Source organism: Nycticebus coucang, chromosome 5 (assembly GCF_027406575.1).
Source record: "Nycticebus coucang isolate mNycCou1 chromosome 5, mNycCou1.pri, whole genome shotgun sequence".
NCBI classification, from domain to species: Eukaryota; Metazoa; Chordata; class Mammalia; order Primates; family Lorisidae; genus Nycticebus; species Nycticebus coucang.
In genome coordinates, this window is record NC_069784.1 from 4,065,628 (window position 1) to 4,089,480 (window position 23,853).

The 23,853-nt window shown below is 38.6% G+C and overlaps 1 protein-coding gene across 14 annotated transcripts in view; it reads left to right on the forward strand.

Moving 5' to 3' along the window:
• Positions 1 to 23,853, forward strand: part of LRRC7 (leucine rich repeat containing 7) — a 626,043-nt gene that overhangs the window by 292,040 nt on the left and 310,150 nt on the right. For all 14 annotated transcript variants that reach the window (XR_008380264.1, XM_053592544.1, XM_053592545.1 and 11 more), the window contains one exon: positions 19,823 to 19,940. Coding sequence is in view for 13 of the 14 variants with exons in the window: in XM_053592544.1 (XP_053448519.1) it covers positions 19,823 to 19,940 (118 nt within the window). In the remaining variant the exon portion in view is untranslated. The remainder of the gene's footprint in view (positions 1 to 19,822; positions 19,941 to 23,853) is intronic.

Sequence of the window (23,853 nt, forward strand, 5' to 3'; positions counted from 1 at the left end):
CCCGCATGTGATGGGTCATGGTCAACACAGTCAAAATGCAGTCAAAACTTGGTTCATGCACAAAATTATTTTAAAATATTAATTTAAATTACCTTCCAGTCTTGTGTATAAAGTTTATATTAAACATTAATGGAATTTATTTTAGGAATTGCATCCTATCCCCAAGATATCTCATTATGTACATGCACATAAATATTCAAAAGTCCAAAAACAAAAAAATTCAAAATCCTAAACACTTCTGGTCCCAGGCATTTTGAGTAAGAGATATTCAACCTGTAAAAATCTTGAGTGAAAAGAAATGGCTACTTTAATAAGAAATGAAAGTTGTTTAATGGCAGGGATTTGTTTATTTAAAATAAAGACAAATATAGCACTTCAATAATCAAAAAAAGAAAAAAAAACCTTTAGTTGGCTAAGAAGTTGTTACAGATTTGCTATTTGTTAATAATATGGGTTTGTAGTTGTCAGTCAGGGCTTTTTTTTTATTGTAAACCACAAAAAACCAACTGGCCATTTTAGGTAAAGATGAATATTAATTGGACTTATATCCAGAGTTGTAAAATTAATAGGCTCCTAAAGAACTCTACCTGGAAAAAGGGCAGGAACCAAGAGATGACTAGATGGCTGCTCAGAGTTCATGGCACAGTCAGGGTCTGGGCCCCAGCGCTGCTCTTTTAAGGATGACCTTAAGTACAGCCCCCCAGGGAGCCATGACACTTGTTTAAGGTTCAAGTTCCAGATGCCTCCCCCAAATAATATGCAATGAGAGACGCTTTTAAAAAGGAAGGTCATCCAGGAACAGGGAGGATGAATGTCCAACAAGCAAATACAGATTGTCCTCCAATATTCTGCAGATTATAGATCTTCAATTTCCTTGATTATTCTTTCCTTTCACTGACATTTGCAAATCAAAATGTGCCAGACTCAGACCATGTTTTCCTTAGACCTCTAAATAAAAGTATTTGCAATCAAGGGCACTTGCTTATTTTGTGAGAGTTCCAATGGGTTCAAAGAAGCCACAGAAGACAGATTTTAGGGTGACAAAGTTTGAAGTGCTATTTCATAGTTGTAATTTTAGTTTATCAAAACTTACACAATCATTGATTATTTTATTCTTCTAAAAAGGACTTTTTTAAGTGAAAGAAACTACTGAGATCACTGTAATTAATCACTGTAATTAACTGTGTATTAATTGTAATTAATAAACAATTGTCATGATTGGGAAGTATGAACTGCTTCTCTCTAGATGTAACGTAGCCTTAATTTGCAAATGCAGAACAAATAAAAAGCTACTCGTTTAATAAAGTTGCCTCATTTAAAAATTTCATGTTAACAATAATCCCTATAAGTGTTTGTCTTCCATAAACATGGAATTGGCCATAGACTTGGCATTTTGTACAAGTAGCCCCTTATGTATATACCTATGGAGGGCTCTCCTTAGAGGTGAAAAAAATGACCGTCTTCAACTTCAACTCTCCCACTCCCTCACAGACATCTGGGCTGCATTATTCTTTCCCCAGTGCCACAAGTATAGAGTATTTCTGAGTATAAAAAACCACACCCAGAATAAACCTGTCTCATATGTGTAAGTGATACATAAATCATCAGAATTTGACTCTTTAATCTCTAGCCTGAAGTATATTTCTTCAAATCTGTTCTTTTGATTGTAATTATTTTGACATTAGAACAACTAGCTTTTTTTTTTTCCAATAAATAAATAGTGTAGGTGGATTGTCACAAGGCCTAAGGAAGGGTGAAATGAAGGACATATTAGCAAAAACAGAGCTCGTATCTGGAAAATAATAGATAATTTGTGCTTACTCAAATTCACATTTTTGCTAAAAAGTTTTATTAAAAAGTTTACAGAATCAACAACTCTTAATACATGAGTCCATGAAAAATTGTGATACCTATAGCACCCCAATCATTTCTAAACTGTTTTATAATCTTTTACAAGCCTGTAATGAGTAAGAAGCTTATAACATCGCTTATTTCTAACCTTTAGCAAATATCAAATCTCATCGAAATGTGATTAAACAGCTCATTTGCTGATTTTTATTGGCAATTTTTTGGGTTTTTTTAAACCCAAAATTTAGGTAAATATGTCAATTGATTGGTTAGTTCATTCAGCAAACATTTCTGAGTGCCAATGATGAGCAGCCATTGCTCTAGAATCCAGAGATACCTTATTGACAAGAACAGTGTGTTTCTGTCCTCACCAAATCTACCTTGCTTCAAAAGGAGAATGTAAACAAAACAATTTAAAAGATAATGTAAGGTATTGGCAAATGCCATGATGAAATTAAAGCAGAGTAACTTCTGGGAGGCTATTTGAAGTTTAAAGGACAGTAAAGGCCTCACTGAGGAATGAACATTTATGTTGAGCTCTAAATGACAGAATCAACCATGCAAGAACATTCTAGGCAAAAGGGATATTCTGAACTAGAAATAAGCCAGCATATTTAAAGAACAGAGGAAGGCGTGTATGCCTGAGTGAGGGGAAAGGGGGCAATGCATCTGCTGCGGGAGAGGTGGGAGGGAAAGACCATGGAGGAGGGAGTGGGGCTGAATCCCATGACTGCAAGTAAGCTAAGAAAGGCCTTAGTAGTTTACTCTAAGTGACATGGGGACCACTTGAAGGATTTTAAGAAACACAACCTTATGAACTTACTTATATTTTCAAAATAACCCTTTGCCTGTACTAGGAATACATTGTAGCAAGTCAAGAGCAGAAGCTGAGATTAGAGGTCATTACACTTGTTCCAGGGAGAGGTTTGTGGCTTCCCCTGGAATGACAGTAATGCAGAAAAGAGCAGAGCTCCGGACTATGTTTTATAGGTAAAGTTAACAGAATTAGCTAATGGAATGAATTAGGGAGGTAGGAGGTGAGGACCTGAAAGAAGATTTAAGAAGTGTTGCTGTTGATTGAGGAAGAAAACCAGGAAAGGAAGGATTGTCGAGGGTGTAGGAAGAAAAGGCACATCGGTATGAGGTGCATGAAAAGAAAGTGTATGAAGCAGAGGGGCGTAGACAGAGATGGGCTAAGAGAGATGGGTGGCCTTGAGAACGGCAGCACACGGAGACCCAAACAGCAGGTTGAAGAGGCCGTGGGGAACGTAAACATCTCTGTGATGACGTTTTTGTGGTTGGGGAAAGCAGAAAAATGGAATGAGATGGAGAAGACTGTGAGATCCAGATATATTTTATTTTGTGTTTTAAGATGACGTGAAAGCACATTTGAACACAACTAGGAATCAATGAGAAAAAATGGGAGAAACTCAACTCAGGAAAACAATGGAACAGTTTTAGAAGCACATTCCCGAAGGCAAAGGACATGGGATTCACAGATGCATGAAGGGGTCGCCTTTGAGGGGAGCAGATGCTTCATCCTTTGACATGAGAGAGAAAGAAGGAAATGTGGGTGCAGATGATGATGGTTGGTGGGAATTCAGGGACACGATGGATTCTGAAATTTAGTTCAAATGATAAAGGTCTCCATGTGTGGAAAAATGCTGGAATCAGCAGAAAAGATGAGAAGTGGCAATCTTTCAATGTGCTGAGGGGGTGGGAGAGTGGGGATCACAGAGTAGTATCATTTATAAAAGGAATTGAGAGCCTTAAAGTTATAAATTATCTAAAACGTATAAATCTTCTTCTTGAAGTAGTGGAGAGTAGAGAAATATATACCAACTATCAGGCAGTTCTCTTTGACCTGCTTATTTCTTTTTAAATGAGGTAGTAGTCAATGTATATTAGATTTCACAAAAAAAAAGTACAGATTCTCAAACAGTCTGTGAAGCTAGTGAATGATGCCCGAAGATCATATCAATGTACACAGCTATGATTTAATAAAAAAAAAAAAGTCCAGATTCTCACTTTAGGAGAACTTGCCTGGACCAGTGTAGTAACAGTAAAACCAAAAGGAATACGGGCAAGCAAGCTAAGGAAAGAGCGGAAGGCAGGAAACACAACAAATATTCACTGGTCTTCTGTTCTGTGCCAGACACTTCATATGCAAAAGCTTTTTTGTCCTCAGAACAATCCTGACAAATAGGTTTTGTTGTCCTCATTTTTTTTAAATTTTGGAATATGACAGGAGTCTGCTTTTATACATTTTAAGTCCAAGTTACAAGTGTGCTCTCTGCCCATAGTACATACCTTGCACCAGTCGGTGTGAGTTCCCTGCCCCTCCCCACCCACCTGCTTAATTCTGTTGAATTTCGTTTCCATTCATGCACATAGTTCCTTTTTAGTATTGAGGACATGGTGCTTGTTTGTCCATTCTTAGGATACTTCCCTCAGAAGAATGGTCTCCGGTTCCATCCTATTGTCATCTTCATTTTAAATTTAAGGTATACAAAACACAATGAGGTTAAAAGAATTTACTAATGGCTCTGCAACTACAGAGTGGCACAGTCTCCCAATACAATTTTAGGCTTATATTATTTCCAAATCCCATACATTCACTCTACTAAGATGAGGGTTGGAAGGCTTTCTAGAAGTTAGCATTTGTTTAGACTTGTGGGTGAATAAGAAGGCTGAATCAAGGGTAAGGTTTCACCCTAAAGAACTAGGAGAATGACGCTATTAAAATAAATATTGAAAGGGACTGCTGGGCAAAGAAACATGACAAATTCCGTTTTAGATACAAAATGTGAAACATCAGCCCAGCATCTTTACAAAGATTCCAAAAGATATTGAGAGGTCTGGGACTGATCCTCATGTCAGGATCAGCAATACAAAGTGAACGTCCAGCCAGAGATCAGAAACATGGAAGGAAGTTTGATCTGCTTATTTCTTTTTAAATGAGGTAGTAGCCAATTTATATTAGATTTCACAAAAAAAGTCCAGATTCCTTACTTCTCTTTTTTAAAAAAAACCCTGGAAGATCTAACAGGGTTCCTGTTTCCAACGGAAATGATTTTGCATGGAACTGAGTAGTGGCTGGGTTCTTTAGACAGAACATGTTTCGTTACCATAGATCTCACTCAGACTGACCCTTACGTTGCAATGACCTGTCAAGCTCCTGCAGGAAACTGAATTCACAACCATATATATACATACATTACTGTTTAGTGAAAAAATAATTGGTTATTTACTATGTGCCAGGTGTTTTGCGAATCACTGGGGAAATAGCAATTGCAAAAGCTTATGGACTCCTGGCCATGAGAGACAGACCTTGTACAAGTAATGTGATTGCGTCTGTTGTCTGTCATGATGGATGAAAACACCCTGGTGTTTCAAAAACATTCAGTGGCACATCCTTCCTGAGGAATGTCATTGCAACTAAGATTTAAGCGCACCAGATGAAGAATAAGCAGTATTTCCAGACAGTGTGAATGAGGCATCTTTAAGGAAGCGAAGTAAGCTCAGTGTTGTTTACATACATAGCGCAAAAGAGAGATTGGGTAAAATGAGGCTGGAAAAGTTCTAGGTTGGGAGTTTGAATTTTATCTTAGCTCTGCAGACATTTGTTGAAAGGTTTATCTGGGTAATAGTAAATTCTGATCTGTATTTGAGAAAGATACTTGAGGGTGTGTTAAGAACAGACTGTAATAGGGCGGCACCTCATAGGCTCAGTGAGTAGGGCACCAGCCCCATGTACCAACAGTGGCAGGTTCAAACCTGGCCCCGGCCAAACTACAACAAAAAAAATAGCTGGGCATTGCAGCGGGCACCTGTAGTCCCAGCTACTCAGGAAGCTGAGGCAAGAGAATCGCCTAAGCCCAAGAGCTGGAGGTTACTATGAGCTGTGACACCACAGCACTCTACCAAGGGTGACAAAGTGAGACTGTTTCTAAAAAAAGAACAGATTGTAATAGAGTAAACCCAGTGGCAAACAGACCTTGTAAGAGCTAATGCTGGTCTGGCCCAAGATGCTAACCCTGAGGATGGATTGAAGGACACAGATTGAAAAGGTTTTTAAAGGGCGTGGCACCTGTAGCTCAGCGGCTAGGGTGCCAGCCACATACACCAAGGCTGGTGGGTTCAAATCTAGCCTAGGCCTGCCAAACAACAATGACAACTACAACAAAAAAATAGCTGGGCATTGTGGCGGGCGCCTGTAGTCCCAGCTATTTGGGAGGCAGAGGCAAGGGAATTGTTTATGCCCAGGAGTTTGAGGTTGCTGTGAGCTGTGACACGACAGCCCTCTTCCAAGAGTGACATAGTGAAAAGCTGTCTCAGAAACAGAAAGAAAGGAAAGGTTTTTTAAAGGGCAAAATTTACTAGGTTGGTCATTTGATTTTAGAAGAAGGAGAAAAATGGGTCACAGATGACTCTTAAGATTCTACTAGGGAGTGTGGGTGTTAGCTGAAAGAAGAAAGGGACAGAAGGCAGAAGCCTGCGCCCAACTCTGAAGAGTAGCCGGGGGCATCGGAGGAAGCCGCTGGGCGCCTGGCCGAGGAATGCACGGGTGCTCCGAGCTTGCAGCCTAGCTGCCTGGGGCACAGGGGCATCTGGCTCCAGAAGGAAGGGTGGACCTTGCAATTGATCTGATTTGCTTTAGGATGGCAAGTGTAATTTCTGGGCATTTGTTTGAGAAAATTAAGGATAACTGTATAGAAAACCAGGCTAATGAAAAAATAAAAAATGAAATGACTTCAGTAAAAAAGTATTGATGAGGAGCAGATAAAATGGATGAACAAAGCTAAATATTTGCTGCGCAGCATGAGGACCACAGGTAATGAAATTGCACTGTATACTGAATTCGTGCTAAATAAGTAGATTTCAGCTGTCTTTGCCACAAAAACAAAATAAAGTGGGCAACTGCGAAATGATGAAAATATTCGTTTCACTCTAGTCATCTTTTTACCATCGACATCATGTTGCATATCTTAAACATACACAATGAAATTTATTTTTAAAAAATGTCAGTGAGTGGAAACACTGTACAAATACACATTAATGTCAGCATTGACTACTGATTGGACCAAAACTTTGGAGAAAAGTATATTGGGAAGATGAGATAAAAGAGCGCGATGGTGGGGTTGGTGGCAAGAGGTGGCATTATTTTTCAAGTGACATAATACGAAATAAATAGACAATGTCTACGGTTGACACACTGAGAGGTAGAAATGCCCCTCCTTCAGAAATACAGAAGAAACTATAAGGAGAACCAGCAGAGTCGGAAACAATTACCTCTGGAAGGTGGTTTGTTGGACGTGAACGAGAGGAAAAAATTGATGTGATATTTTTATAAAAATAAAACTGAACTTTAAAAGAAGAGAAAGCATTCATCTAGGAAGAGCACCAGGGATTGACTTCCGTAGGTCTGACCAAATCTGACTGCGTTCTGGCACTTCCTTTTGAAAATGATGTATAAGATACACCGAAAAAAGTAAATGTACCAAGTTCATGTTAATGATAAAGCATCATTTGAACAAATTAAATGACATGAAAGGTAAAAATGTAACTTCAGCAAGGCGTGACAATTTCTGCTATCTTTTCGCTGGTTGTTACCTGATTATTGCACCATTCAGTGTTGTTCTTTCCCTGGCCTAGTCCTTAGTATGTGACTTAGACTCAACAGCTTTTTATACTCTAGGGAAATAATCTTCCATCAACACCCAAAAGGCAGATTTTATTCTAGAAGTGCATCCAAATTGCTTCATTAATAGAATGCCCTCTCTGATTTAGAACCACTTCAAAATCCAATTCCTGAGCGGGCAATCTGGAAAGTAAGGCCATTCTCAGCTTGTTACAGGGACATAGGGTTACTTCAGAGTGATTATAAAGCTGACCTCCCACGAGTCATACGTGCAAACCATACGTGAATGTTTGCTTACAAAATTAGTAGAGCCTTATGAGACCCTGAGTCTAGAACCCCTACAGCATACAGGTGCTATTTATTTCTTTGGTAACAAGAAATTAAATTATTTCTAAGAGAGAAACATGAATATGTTATGGAACAAATGTAAAATTCATCTGAATTTTGAAGAGTAAAAAAAAAATGTTTATTCTATTCTGCTGTGAAAGGTATTGTGGCGGAAGGTTTGGGAGACACTGATCTGGATTTTAGAGAGAATGAACAGTTCCCCAGGTCCTGAGAGATAATAAGGGGAAAAAGGCATAGGCCGTGAATAATGCAAGATCATACTCACCGCCTGCTGGCTGTATTATTTAATTTCAAAGGTCATCTCCAAAATTCCAAAAGGGCCTCTAATTGTAGAGACAAAGAGTAGTTAAAAGGGCCATGTCTGGTGTGGCAGAAAGCACTAAGGCCTTGGAGTCAGGAGGACTTAAATTTGAATCCTTCTTAGTTTCTCTCTGATGAAATGAAAAAAATGGCATCTAGTTACAGGATTGTCTCATCCACACCTTATATTTGTTACCAACTGGCCTCATGCTAATTCTTCTTCACTGCTGTAAATTGACTAACATAATGCACGTGAAATGTGAGTATGGGGCCTGTGAAACTTTCAACAAACAGCAGCGTTTGTATGAGCCACAATACCATAAAGAATACAAGAAGAAAGTTGACTTTTTATATAAAATGAGAAATGGTAGTCATTTGTTCCAGAAATAAGGTGATCTTTTCCAAATTAACAGTGATAGGAAACAAGAGAAAATCTTTTGCAGATACTCTTTCAAAATTTATGTGGAAGTTAATTTTTAATAAAAATCCTAGAGATCCTTGACCCCTTTGTGCATAGGAGCAAATTGTTGTTTCCATACAGAGTCTGAAACAGCACTAAACAGGCGGAGCCTTGACCCGGCCGACAGGGAGGGAACCAGTCTGCCCTCTCTTTCTTTAGGGTCATCTTATTGTTTTTTGCTTTCTTGGTAGCAATGTAGCTTTGGGGTTGACTTTTCAGTTTGGGGTATGTGTGTGTGTCAAAGAGATACATTGTGTAGAGAGTTTTCTGTTTTGTTTTGTTTTCAATTTTAAGTGAATGAATTAAAGATTGCTTTCCCTTTTTTGAAGCGGCAATGAAGGTTATTAGTGTTGGATTTCACCCCTCTCGCTGGAGTCCCTTCTGTGTGTCAGTTATTTGCCTTCAACAGCAATGAAGGTTTTCTTTTTTTCTTCTAATTAAATTAGAAGTAGATTGACAGAAACCTGTAATATCCTTCCTCCAAGTGGACTTACTCACCATCGATAATGGTAGCTGCTCTGTCACTGTTGGTGAAGCACCACCAGCCTGCAGAGAAGTCCGAACTCTGGACAGAGATGAGGCAGGGCCACGGCCGACAGGCGGGGAATGGACGACACCAACAGACAGACAGAGACAATCTCTGGGACCGAGTCACAGACCCAGGTCAGGTGAAGCCTCTATGGAGGGAAGGGTGACGTTGTCTGATCTAATGGGACTGGACTTGTGACTTTGGCAGGGCCAGCATCACGGTTACGTTCTCTGTGGGTTATCGCCCTCATCACTCGTGTTCCCCACTGTACCAAGTTAAAGGCTCATCACTCCATTGTGCCAATTCAGCCCTGTCTTTACCCTTGTACACACCTCCTGAGCGTCTTTGAATATTCACACTCAAGTCTAATTTCCCCTGGAAACTTACCTCTTGTCTCATGTTCTCTGTCCCAGTGGGTGGCTATTCACCCAGGCTCCTTACCAGGACCGACATCTTACTCAGCTTCCACATCAAATGGATGGCTTACTCTTGTCAATTTTACCACCTAAATATTTCTTAAATCACACTTCACCTCTCTGTTCTGTGCCCAGGGCCAACAGCAGGCTTTATCATCTCTTGACAGGCTAGCGGAACAAGCTCCTCATTGATGGATCCATTTTATTCTTCACTCAGCCAATGGTGATTTGTTCCAAATACAGACATGACCAGACCACATCTATGTTAAGGGATTGGCCTATCAGGATACCTTTTCCCTAATTTCAGGAAAGTAAATCCACGCCATTTAGCAAGGAATGCTGATGTGAGCCTCCATCACAGTCTGACTCAGCAATCTCTTGCTGCTTCTGCTTTTTTCTGGAACACGAAACACATTCTTGCCCGCAGGCTCACGCTGCTTCCTGTGCCTGGCTGACTACTTGAAGAATCATCTCAACTGTCGCCTCCTCCCACAGCCTTCATAATTCACTCCCTGGCACAGTTTAACTCTCCACTGTGGCTCCCAGTTACCACGTGTACAATTCCACAGCTGTGCTAACCAAACTATGACAGTTATTCATTCAATACACATTGACTAAGGGCCTACTCTGTTCCAGGGAAGCAGGAGTGAAGAAGAAAGACCCTGCTGTGCGTGTCTGCCTCCACCACAGAACACGGGACTGCGTCCATTTAATCTCTATTTCAACAGAAGTTAGCACAGTGTCTTCTCCAAAGCTAGATTTCCCCCTAAATATTTTTTGTACAAATACAGTAGCACCTCCGTAGGTGACCACCTACCTCCCCACACTGACCACCTCCTGAAGTTGACCTAATTTTCATAGATCAGACATGTGCCAACTGGATGTGTCAGTATCTGGGCCCAGTCCCTTATGTGGACCTCCTCCGAATGTTGACCATTTGTTAAAGACCCTTGTAACAAATGGTAGTCAGTACACAGAGGGTCTACTGTTACTACAATATGACTTTGTAAAAGTGGTTTATAGAAAGGTATCCACAAGATTATGTGCGAACACTGCAGAGAAAAAACTAATCTTGCTCTTCTCAGGGGTCAGGGAACTCTGCCGGACGGAAGTGTCTTGCTCAAGACAAGACTAGAACACAACTTAATTAGGTTTTTAAATGAGAAATTGAGCCTCAGAGAACACAGAACTTGCTCGATAACATAGCTAGTTCAGGGTGGAGTCAGAATTCAAATCTAGGGCTATCTTATTCCACAGTTGACAATGTACTCATTATTACCAGCAGTGGAGTAAAGACTTTCATCGTACTTATACGCCATCTTCTCTTGGGCGCAGGGATAGTCAGAAAAGTTGGGCCTTTGTTACCCATAACTAATCAAGACATAGAAAGGCAAAAAGTTCTGTATTACATTTTATATATGTATACACACACACACACACACACACACACCAGCTGCAACAAGCATGAACATCTAGGTCAGTGGTTCTCAACCTGCCCAAGGCTGCAACCCTTTAATATCGTTCCTGTGGGTCGCGACCTACAGGTTGAGAACCACTGCTCTAGATAAATGCCATTCAGCACAAGTGTTAACACATCTCACTGATTCCTATAAACAAAGCCACTATTTTCTTTTTCTTTTTCTTTTTTTTTTTTTTTTTTTTTTTGCAGTTTTATGGCCGGGGCTCCTGCCACCTCCAGCGTATGGTGCCGGCTCCCTACTACTTTGAGCCACAGGAGCTGCCCAAGCCACTATTTTCTTGAATGTCAATTAATCAAAAATTTTACAATCGGTAGTTACTAAAAAGGCAACGAAAAGAAAACCCCCAAAGCACATCTGTGTGCCCGAATGCTCACACACATCTCTTTTCTTTAACGTAATAGAAAGATCAGGAATTTATCCCAAATGCCTAGAAACAATGAGGCAGGATCAAAACTAATGACATTTAAAGCTGTGATTTTAAATGCAGCTCTCACTTTTTTCTATTTCTTTCTGTGTGTTCACTTTCTACCATCACATCAAGTGATCAAAGATAGGTAAGTTAAAGAACATTTTCCTTTTAGATTTTCAGATGCAAATTGCTGATTAGCGATAACGACATGCTACACAAGCTATGCCTGACACGTTCAGACCAGCAGCTCTTACTCCAATGCAGCAGAGCCATCCCCTCTCTTCTAAGCTAATGACAAATGTTAGAATAACTGTGCTGTTCCAAAGGGAAAAATGATTCAAGAATGCCTTTGTACAAATTGTTGTTGGGAAAAATCTGTATTTTAAAAACAACAGCAGTGATATTTGTTGTTTTCTAGGATAAAATGTATGGGTGTTTATTATAGTCGCCATCTTTCTGCAGGAAATAAAAGATCTTTTCTGTGCAGCACATTCAGTACTGCTAAAAGATTATTGTTCTTTTTTCCTGAAGCTCCATCTTATTTGATGCTAGCAGCCTTTATCTTCCCTTCAGCTTCCACACTGACCCTCTATCACCACTTCTGAGAGCCAAGGTCTTGTTTAACTTCCAAATTTCCTCTTCTTTGCCCCCACACTGCTGCTACCAACTCTTAAGGGTTTCTCCCCCTAAATGTGTCCCCTCCTCCTCCCTAATGACGATGTCTTAACTAAGACCATCATTACCTTTACCTGGACATTTTCTGATCTCCCATCTGCCTGCATCCGATCACAGATGCCAGGTGCTTCTGTGTAAGTCCCTTCCCTGTTTATGAACATCTAAGGATTAGAGGTAAACATGAGGAAGTAATGTAAAAAAGTTTGAAAAGCACACAAATTCACATTTCCAAATCCTCTAGGTTAAGGGCCAAGTCTAGGGTTATTTTGTTTGGAATAAAATGTACTTTCCAAAGCCTGTTTTCTGCTATAGCACGTACTACATTGCATTTTAATTTTTTATAACCGTTAATTGGTTGTGTCCTGGAGGAAGGGGACGCTTTGTTACTCATCTTTGCGTCCTGGTGCTGTGCCTGTTACCTGGCAGATGTTTAGAGGTGTTCACACAACCCAAGCAGCCCAGGAGGGAAGATGGAGAGGCAAAAAAGAGGACAAACGGGGGGAAAGGTGAAGGAGAGGAAAGGAGGAAGGAAGAAAAGAAGGAAAAAAGAAAACAAAGATGAGAGAAGGAACTGAATGTCCCAAGTAGAAGCTCACAGTTTCGCCAACTGCGTATGAGAAACTACTTTTTACTGTGCTGTTCTTAAGAGTTAGCTCTTCCCTAACTGCAGATGATTGTTAATACTTGTATTAAGCTAAGAATTATAAGACATCTTATTATAATGTGGGCAAAATACAATATCATTATTTCTTTGAAAAACTTTCAAATGAACTTGGAAACGTACAGGCTGAATGTTTTTAAAGAAATTCCAAGGAAGAACTTCTAAGAAACCTGCCATTTGGGGATGCCAACTCACCAGACAATCAATCGTTTTCCCTGGTAAGATCGACATGTGCCAACATATGGTATCAATAACCATCTCATTGAATATTTATGATTTCATGCAAAACTTTTCAGGAAAAGGACTTATCTTTGAAAAATTCACAAACAACACTTGGTTATTTGACATGGAAAATTAGCTTTTTTTTATTTTTTTTCTACAGAACTATGTTTTGAGATATAGCCATTCACATTTATGCCATTTTATAGTGTTCTTAATTTTCTTTTCTTTTATTTATTTTTTTAGAGACAGAGTCTTGCTTTATCGCCCTCAGTAGAGTGCCATGGCATCACAGCTCACAGCAACCTCCAGCTCTTGGGCTTAGGTGATTCTCTTGCCTCAGCCTCCCAAGTAGCTGGGACTACAGGTGCCCGCCACAACGCCCGGCTATTTTTTGGTTGCAGTTTGGCCGGTGCCGGGTTTGAACCCCACCCTCGGTATATGGGGCCGGCTCCCTACTCCCTGAGCCACACGCCTGAGTATAAAGGTGGTAATAAAATGCTAATTCAGATTATAGTAGTCTGCTTTTATATAGCACATTGGTGTTATCAAAGTCCTGTAACTTATAACCACATTTACTCTAATTTAGGTCCTTGCTGTGAGTAGGCAGTCACTGAATCTGAGTTTTCTTTCCTAATTCTCCTGGGACCTGGGACTGTTATGATGGCTCATTGATTCCCTTGTCCCAGTCATTCTGTCCTCCCTGGCAGCCACCAGCTGTTGTCAGTTGTCACTGTTATCTTTCCAAGTAACAGATCTGACAGTTCAGAGGAGGTAGCACATTTCTGCAGAAACCACGTTGAACCTGGATGATTTTGAGTGCTGTCTCTGTCATTCCCTAGCTATATGCCCTGAGTTTTCTCATCTGCAAAATAGGGTAATGATACCTTCCTTGCAACATTGTTACAAGTGAAGATGATATATTTTAAAGTATACTTTAGTATAGTTTAGTGCCTTGCACCTGTATGGCACTCAAGAGATGGTGACCACCTTTCTACTATGTTGTTTTCCTGCAAAAGAATATTTATGAAAGAACAACCATTTATTGTGAAAGTATAGTGTGCCAGGCATTGTAGTCCACACTTCCCATGGTGCAGGAGCTAGATAAGTTTATAGTCCATCCAGTAATCTCAAAACATGGATATCCAGGCTTCAACAGGGATAGTACAGGATTATACAAATGACGCATGTAAACTGGTGTTCATCTGGGACCTCTAGTGTGGGAAGCCCTGAGCTTTAAGAAGGGGTTCCAGAGAGGGGAGGTGGAATAAGGCGGGGTGGGAAAGAGTTCCAACTGGAGACTTGACCTTTGCAGAGTCCAGGCAGAAATGCAGCTGCTGAGTGTGGCTGGAGAGGGGATAATGCAGGAGGTGTGAGGAAGGGACAGAGGAATGGTGAGATGAGAAACTGGAGAGACCTAGAAAGCCCTTTAATGCATTGGATTTGGTCCTGTAGAGAGCAGAGGCCATTAAAAATTTACAAGCAGGCAATGGACCTAAACACATTTGCTTTTTCATAAACAGCCTCCCATGACTTTGCCATCATAGCAGCCATCAACCTGCCACAGACCCATGCCTGGGCTGCAGGTGGTTTGCAGGCTCCCCGGAATTGAACACGGATGGTGTGTGTGTGTTTGTGCCTGAGTGCACATGTGTACTTTTGAGTCCTCCTAAACATTTCCTGGAGATGGCATCTGTGAGATTGACTCAAAAATTGTTAAAAATGAGTAGTCAAACACTTCCTATAGGATAAAGCTCAAACTCTTACAACCTTTCAGATTTTGGCTAAAACCCTCATTTTTCATCCCCCTCCATACAATTTTGAATATTGGCACTTGCTGTTTTTTTGCCCTTCCAGGATGCTTCTGAACCTTCACTCTATGTCCAGCTTCCTGGGCTGCCTTGGTGCTCCCTGGACACATCTACTCCCACCTTCTGCTCAGAAAGTCCCTCCTCCCAAAACCTATTTGAACCGTTTCTTCCTTCCCTGGTATCCCGTCATATTCCTTTCCCATTCTTCTCTAGCACAGGCACGAATCACCATTGTAGAATTCTGGTGACCCAACTAGAATGAGGGAAGGATGGACAAATAAACTAGTGGGCTAGAAAGAGAGAGTCCAGGAACTAACCCACACTCAGGTAGAAATCAGATATAATGAATGGACTTGTCTTATATATCAGTGAATACTGAACTTTTTAAAAAATAGTACTGGACCTACTGATCATCTGAAAGAGGAAAAAACAGAACCTTCACATCATTCACATCATTCAGGAAAGTAATTACCAGATGGGTCAAACCAAAAACAGATTTTTTATTTCATAAGAAATAAAAAAAAAAAAAAAAGAATATCTGGTCAAGTCAAACCTAAAAGAAAAATTTGTGTACTGTAAAACCCTTTATCAACAGATACCACTCTTTGTCAACCATAAAAATAAAAAGACTAGTCATATATTTGGAGAAATGTTAAAGAGTTATTATCCAGCATATATGATGAACTTATTCAAATTAATAAGACAAGAAAGAAATGGTCAACTTATTAGTAATTAAGCAAAGTGTATTAGCATTTTACACATCATAGATTCGAAAAAATAAATAGCCTAAAAATGGTATAGAAAACTGTGGACACTTACACTTGGTGGTGGGAATTTTAATTGTTTGAGCCACTTTAGGAAAACAATTTCTATGACTTGGTAAATCTGAACATGTATCTACCTACTCAGAGAACATTTGTGCATTTGTGTCAGCAGATACGTATAGGGGTATGGTCAGCAGCTTTGTCCTTGTTAGAAAAGTTTTGAAAACAGCTTAAAAGTTCTGAAGAGGGGAATGGCTAAGGAAGTTGGGTTATGGAACACGGAAGCATAAAGTGGTAGAAGTGAGTGAACACATTACACGCACCAACACGGAATAAAGTTAATAACATAATAGTGAAATAAAAATTGAAAGTTGCAGATGGAAGCATACGGGTATTATTCTGTCCATATAAACAGAAACACATCCAAACAATATGTAATTTTCATATCGCGAAACCTATGATAAAAGTCCAGAGAAAAGAGAGAGAATGAACAACAACAACAAAAAAAAAAAATTCAAGAAATTGGTTGCCTCCCAGTGGAGATGGGTCACAGATATGTTTAAGAGGGGCAAGGGGTGATTTCTTTGACTGGATTGAGAAACATAGGTCTTTTGTGGTGTTATCATAATTTTAAGAGAATATGTTCATGCCATATGCACTCTACTGTCTAGGGTGTATATGTATAAATGTATTTCGCAACAAAAATTTAAGAAACCAATGAGGTGAATACAATGTCCCACAAAGGACAGGGGATCCTTTGCTCAAGGAGCTCACAGTCTGAGGCTTTGGGCCCTGGGTCCTTCTGACTTCACCGTTTGCTGTCCTGGGCTCGCTCTTAGTGTCATCTTCCCTCAGTAGTGTTTGAGTTTGCCCTATTGCCTTTCTGCCTCCTTAAGCTGCATACTTAACTCTTTTCCTTGTCAGCCATTTGTCTTTTCTGATGTGAATGTTCAAGAGTGCAAATTCATCAGCAATTATTCTAGCTTTCTCCTGGCCTTTTCACTATGTAGTGCTTTGTAACTTCCTTCATGATTTCCTCTCTGGCATATAAGTTATTAAATTTTAATTTGTAAAATGCATCAAAATATATTTTTTAATTATGTTTTGGCTAAAGAATTGACTTAATTGCATACTTGACTAAGAATGTGGTCTTTTGTTACTAATTCGTTGAAGTTTGTTGAGATTTCCTTTATGTCCAGTACGTGGTCAGTTGCAAATTATTCACATGTACTTCTAAAATAATTACAGTATTTTGTTCAGTGCTCTATACGTGTCCACTAGAATAAGCTCATTAAATGTGGGCATCAGTCCTTCTACAACTTTCATTTTTGTCTGCTTTATTGGTTAATTATTGAAAACTATGCATTTAAGTCTCCTGCTATTACAGTAGTTTTGTAATATTTCCTTAAAAATGTGACAAATTTTTCTTTAAAAATATCAGTGCTAGAAGACCAGATATATACAAGTTTAGAATTTTTTAATGTTCATAGTGAAATAACTTTTTATTGATATATGGTCATTATCTCTAATAATGCATTTTGCTTTGAATCAATATTATCACATAAAGTTTCTTTTAATTGTGACAGTTTGATGATTTTCCATCAAGTGTTGGGTGTCCCTCCGGTAAACAAAATATAGATAGCTCAAGGGCTCTTTAGTTATAACTAATGAATCCTGCCAGAGACTAAGGCCTGGACTCCAGGACTTCAGAACTCTGCTTGGCACATTTTACTGTGGTGACCTATATCCAAATTGCAAAATAAAGTCCTTGAATTCTTCCCTCTCCTTTTCCCAGTTGAGAAAGAAGAACGTCCCTCAACTGTTCTACCTGGAGTTGGGGATGGGGGAACGCCAGGATCAGCTTGGCCACTGTTGTCTCAGTGGGTCACTTGTACAGCTCCACTGACTCTGAGCCAACACAGCCACAGGAATTGCCCCCACATTGGGGCCTGAGTGCCCTATGAATTTATTCCAGCCCCTTCCCCCCCCACCCCCACCCCCAAGCCACTTTTTATCCTCTGGTGGTGAAGTAGCCAGAACTCAAGTTCAGGACAGAAGTCTTCCCTCTGGATGAGCTGGTCTAAATGCCTCCTTGCATGGACATTTCTTAAAAATCATAACTTACTCTTGTTGGAAAGATGCATTCCAAATATTAAAGATGTTAATATATGAAAAACTGTGGGCCTTCGAATCGATAAATATATTAATTCATATAATTCTCTCAACAACTCTTTAAGCTAGCTAACTTCTTGTTCTCACTTTCAGGAAAGGAAACTGATGGTTCAGAGATGTTAGGTTACTTGCCCAAGATTGAATAGCTAATAAATAAATGAGTGGAGAGGGATCGCACATCAGTATGATTACAAACGCCATGTTTTTAGTCTATTCCAGAGAGATTCTCCCCTCTCTCTAGGCAGTTCAGGAGTTTCTATACCCTTTGTTGCTGGTGTGTCTTCATTTAAAGAAGAATACTGAGGATATGGTGGCTCACCTCTTTAATCCCAGCACTCTGGGAGGCCGAGATGGGTAGATTGCTTGAGCTCAGGAATTCAAGACCAGCCTGAGCAAGAGTGAGACTCCATCTCTAAAAATAGCCAGGTGTTGTGGCAGGCACCTGTTGTCTTGGCTACTCGGGAGGCTGAAGCAAGAGAATCACTTCGGTCTAAGAGTTTGAGGTTACTGTGAGCTATGATGCCACAGCACTCTACCAAGGGGGACTCTGTCTCAAAAAAAAAGAAGAAGAAGAAGAATACTGAGACCTCTATTCATTCTTGAGAGAATGTGAGAATTTAGTTGAAATGATGAAGCAAATTTTAAAAACAACAAACAACAAATAATCACGTTTAAGCCTGAACTTTGCTTAAAACGTTAATGGTAGTCAGACTAAACAGTTATTAGTAAATCTTACCAAATCACTCATGAGATGATTGTTTTTTCTAAATGTATGCATCTGTAAGGAACCACACTTCATGCAGAGTTGCAGATAGGGCTAACAAAATGACAGAGATTGGAATCAAGTCTAACTTTCACCAAGCATGTGGACATCTGCTTTCCTGTTCCTTTAAGAGGAAAATAAATAGTTAGAAACTATCCATCGCAGTATCCATCAAAGCTTTATTTTTGAGATTTTATAAAAAGAAGTGGAAACATTCATGTATAAGATGTTGAAAATTAATTCTCACTGCATGAAGTATTCCAAATAATCTTAGTAAAGAGCCAGAAATAATTCGTAACTAAAGGAAGAAACCACATATTTTGTCTTAAGTAACAACCAGCATGGTGTATTTTTTTAAAAAGCTAATGAGTTAAGAAATAAAGACCATGTGCTACATTGTTTTTGCTTGCCTATAAATAATGAATTACGTGTAAGAACAAGTGGTAGTTAAATGTACTGTGAGCCAATTGCATAGTCATGGATACCAGAAACTTAATCTGTGGAAATTCAGCAAAACAGAACTAGAAATGTCAAACAGAAAATATCTCATTAAGATAATTCTTCCAGAAATGAATAAAAGATTGTGTCCCAGCTGTTCATATTATACAGGAGTTAAGATGAGCTGGACAGAGCTAAAAAATACAATGTCGTACTAGAAACACATTGGAATTTCCAGATCACTCATATGCCTGTTAAAAATGCAAATTTTTGACCCCCTTCCCTAACATATTTGGGGATAACTCAAGAATTCACATTTTAAACAAGCATCTCCTTCCACTAGTGACTGTGAGCACACTGGGTGTCAGAATCATAGCTTTGACCCTCAGCTCTTCCCCACCTAGTATTTTTGGCAGATGGCAGAAATGAACCAATCACTGGTGATGGTTTTCAGCAGATATCAGAGTTTAAATGTTTTATTTACAAATAGGTACATGTGTATGACACAGTGCTGAGGGAGAGACACAAAGGAAATATGAGCGCCTATATTACAATTACCGCAATTCTGAAATGTCTAACAACTGTTCAATGTGATGAAATTAATGTGTTATGAAATCTAACATAGTTACAGAAAAAGAACATTGAGGGAATCCTGATAGCTGTTGGAACAGAAAGGAAAGGACAACTCCAGGAGTTATTTCAGTGAAAAATAAGACAGTAGGATTCAATGGCAAATTGAATATTAGTGGTAAATGGAGGAAAAAGTGAAATATACAGAGAGGCATGAATGGGGATGGGAAAGGGTGACTTGAATTCTGTTACTGAGTTTATATATGAATGGATTTAACCAAATTGAGATCGTAATTGATGATTATTTTCTATTACAGCAACTGTTCAACTGTCAAGCTCTACGAAAACTCAGTATTCCTGATAATGACCTTTCAAATCTGCCAACCACAATTGCTAGTTTAGTTAATCTTAAAGAACTCGACATCAGTAAAAATGGTAAGTGTCTCATCTTATCTCCAAAGCTCTTGAAATTATTTTTTACTGAAAATATACTTTAACGTTTTCTCTGGGCAAATGCTATAAAAGAACTTTTTCTTTGATTTGATTGCAACTGTAATTCTGTTGAAAAGATAAATTCTAAATTACAAGTCAAAGAGAGAAAACTTCTCTTCTAACTAATGTGCTTGACTCACTCAGGCCTATTTCCATCTGCCTTCAGATACGTGACCTAACTTTTACAGAATATTTTACTGCCCTTACACTGTTTATTTCCCTCATTCTCAGAGTCAAATTGTTTCTCAACATGTCTTGAATCACCTGTACAATGAAGCCTACTTGTTTATTTTATCTGAAATTATTTTCTCCATTTCCTGTAGTGGGCTAACCATCCTCACAATATTGTATAATTTACATGTTTTTGTGGTTATATTTTCTCCTGACCTGAAATGTAAACTCCATTATTTAACAGGAGAAATTTTTTTTTGCTTTGATCTCTGATGTGTCCCAAATGTGAGAGCAATGCCTAGTACATAACTGGGACGTAGTAGTTTTATTATATTTCTGGCCAAACTTGACTGTCTGGTGTTTTTGTTGATGATAATACTGAAGTTGATGTTCGGGTTGATTAGATTTTTCTTTGAGTGTTTGTGGGAGTGGTGAGGTTTAGCTCCTGAGAAGGTCCCTTTATCCTCATTCATTCATTAAATCTTCATTTCCTTCCAAATGATTTTAGCCCTCCATTTTATTAGAATAGAGCAAGGATCCTTCAAAAAGTTTTATGTCCAGACACAATGAGGATATGAAACATGACCCCTTCCAGCCCTAAGCTGGTTAAACCATGCACGTGTGTCTGTGTGTGCACGAGTGAGAGCATGTGTGCACAAGTCGTGGGTTGGTTACGTTAATAGTGATTTTGGTCCCGAGGGGACAGGCATAAACAAAACAGATCCCTGTCCTCAAGAAATGTGCATTCTACTGGGTGATTTATTTATTTATTTTTTATTAAATAATAGCTGTGTACATTAATGCAATCATGGGGTACAATGTGTTGGTTTTATATACCATTTGAAATATTTTCATCAAACTAGTTAACATAGCCTTCACTGTATTTTCTTAGTTATTGTATTAAGACATTTATACTCTACACTTAGTAAATTTAACATGTACTCTTGTAAATGCACCATAGGTGTGTTCCCACCAATTACCCTCCCTCCACCCATCCGTATAAAACGTAGTATTATTTTTTCGAGATCTTGAAAGTATGACAGTGGAGCTTTAATAGGGATTACATTAAAATTGTATATTGCTTTAGGTAATATGGACATTTTAACAATGTTGATCCTTCCCATCCATGAGCATGGTATGTTTTTCCATTTGTTAACATCTTCAGCTATTTATTTTCTTAGTGTTTCATAGTTCTCTTTATAGAGGTCTTTCACATCCTTTGTTAGGTAAACTCCCAAATATTTCATCTTCGTTGGCACTACTGTGAACGGAATAGAGTCCTTGACTGTTTTTTCACCTTGACTATTGTTGGTATATATAAAGGATTTATGGGTGTTGATTTTGTAAACTGAGACGCTGCTGTATTCCTTGATCACTTCTAAGAGTTTTATAGTAGAATCCCTGGTGTTTTCCTGATACACAATCGTATCATCTGCGAAGAATAGAAGTTTGATCTCCTCTGATCCTATATGGATACCCTTGATTGCCTTTTCTTGCCTAATTGTGATGGCTAAGACTTCCGTTACAATGTTGAAAATCAGTGGAGAAAATGGGCAACCTTGTCTGGTTCCTGATCTGATTGGAAATGATTTCAATTAACTCCATTCAATATGATATTGGCTGTGGGTTTGCTGTAGATGGCCTCTATCAGTTTAAGAAATGTCCCTTCTATACCAATTTTAAGTGTTCTGATCATAAAAGGATGCTGGATACTATCAAAAACTTTTCTGCATCAATTGAGAGAATCATATGGTCTTTGTTTTTTATTTTGTTTATGTGATGAATTATATTTATAGATTTACATATATTGAACCAGCCTTGAGACCCTGGGATAAAACCCACTTAGTCATGGTGTATAATTTGTTTGATGTGTTGCTGGATTCTGTTTACTAGAATCTTGTTAAATATTTTTGCATCAATATTAATTAGTGATATTGGTCTGTAATTTTCTTTTCTTGTTGGGTCTTTTCCTGGTTTGGGAATCAAGGTGATGTTTGCTTTGTAGAATGTATTGGGTAGTGTTCTTTCTTTCTTTCTTTTTTTTTTTTTTTTGCAGTTTTTGGCCAGGGCTCAGTTTGAACCTGCCACCTCTGGTATATGGGGCCAGTGCCCTACTCCTTTGAACCACAGGCACTGCCCTCCTTCTTTTTCTATATTTTGGAAAAGGTTAAGTAATATAGGTACTAGTTCCTCTTTAAAGGTTTGGTGGAATTCTGATGTGAAGCAATCTGGGCTTTTGTTTTTAGGGAGATTTTGTATAGTTGACACTATTTCAGAACTTGGTATAGGGCTATTCATCATTTCTACTTCATTCTGGCTAAGTCTAGGAAAGTGGCATGCTTCCAAGTATTGGTCTATTTCCTTTAAATTTTCATATTTCTGAGAATAGAGTTTCGTGTAATATCTATTAAAGATTTTTGGAATTTCTGAGGAGTCTGTTGTTACTTTGTCTGCCATTTCTGATTGATGAAATTAGAGATTTTACTCTTTATTCCTGGTTAGGTTAGTCAAAGGTTTATCTATTTTATTGAGCTTTTCAAAAAACCAGCTTTTTGATTTATTGATCTGTTGTATAATCCTTTTGTTTCCAATTTCATTTATTTCAGCTCTAATTTTGGTTATTTATTTTCTTCTGTTGGGTTTGGGATTGCAATGTTCTTCCTTTTCCAATTGCTTGAGATGTCCCATTAAGTTCTTAACTTCTTCTCTTTCTGTTCTCATGAGGAAAGCTTATAGTGCTATAAATTTTCCTCTTAAGACTGCCTTTGTGGTATCCCAGAGGTTCTGATAATTAGTGTCTTCATTATCATTTTGTTCCAAAAATTTGGTAATTTCCTTCTTAATCTCATCTATGACCCAGTTATCATTCAGCATAAAGTTATTTAGCTTTCATGGTTTTGTGTAAGTATGCAGATTCCTGTTGTTACTGAGTTGAACTTTTATTCCATGAAGGTCCAAGAAGATGCAAATTCTTTCAAATTTCCTGAGGTTAGACTTAAGACCCCAAGATGTGATCAATTTTGAAGGATGTTCCACAGGCTGATGAGAAGAATGTGTATTCAGTTTTGTTAGGATGAAATGTTCTGTAGATGTCTGTTAAATCCAATGTTGAATGGTTAAGTTTCAGTCTGAAATATCTTTGCTGAGTTTCTTATTGGAGGATCTATCCAACACTGCCAAAAGAGTGTTAAAATCTCCGACTATTATGGAGCTGGAGGAAATCAAGTTGCTCAGGTTTGTTAGAGTCTCTCTTATAAATTGAGGCGCATTCTGGTTGGGTGCATAAATGTTAATAATTGAAGTCTCATCATGTTAAGTGTTACCCTTAACAAATGTGAAGTGGCCATCCTTATCTTTCCTTACTTTTGTTGGTTTAAAGCCTATTATATCTGCAATAAAATTGCAACATGTGCTTTTTTCTGATTTCCATTTGCCTGAAATATAGATAACCATCCCTTCACCCTGAGTCTATATTTATCTTTTAAGGTAAGATGAGATTCTTGTATGCAGTAGATATCTGGCCTGAGTTTCTGTATGCAATCAGCCAACCTGTGCCTCTGAATAGGACAATTTAAACTATTCACATTAATTGAAAATATTGATAAGCCTGGTAGAATTTTGGGTATCTAGTTTTTCGAAAGTCCAGTGGAGATTTTCAAAAGTCCAGTGGAGATTTTAATCCTTT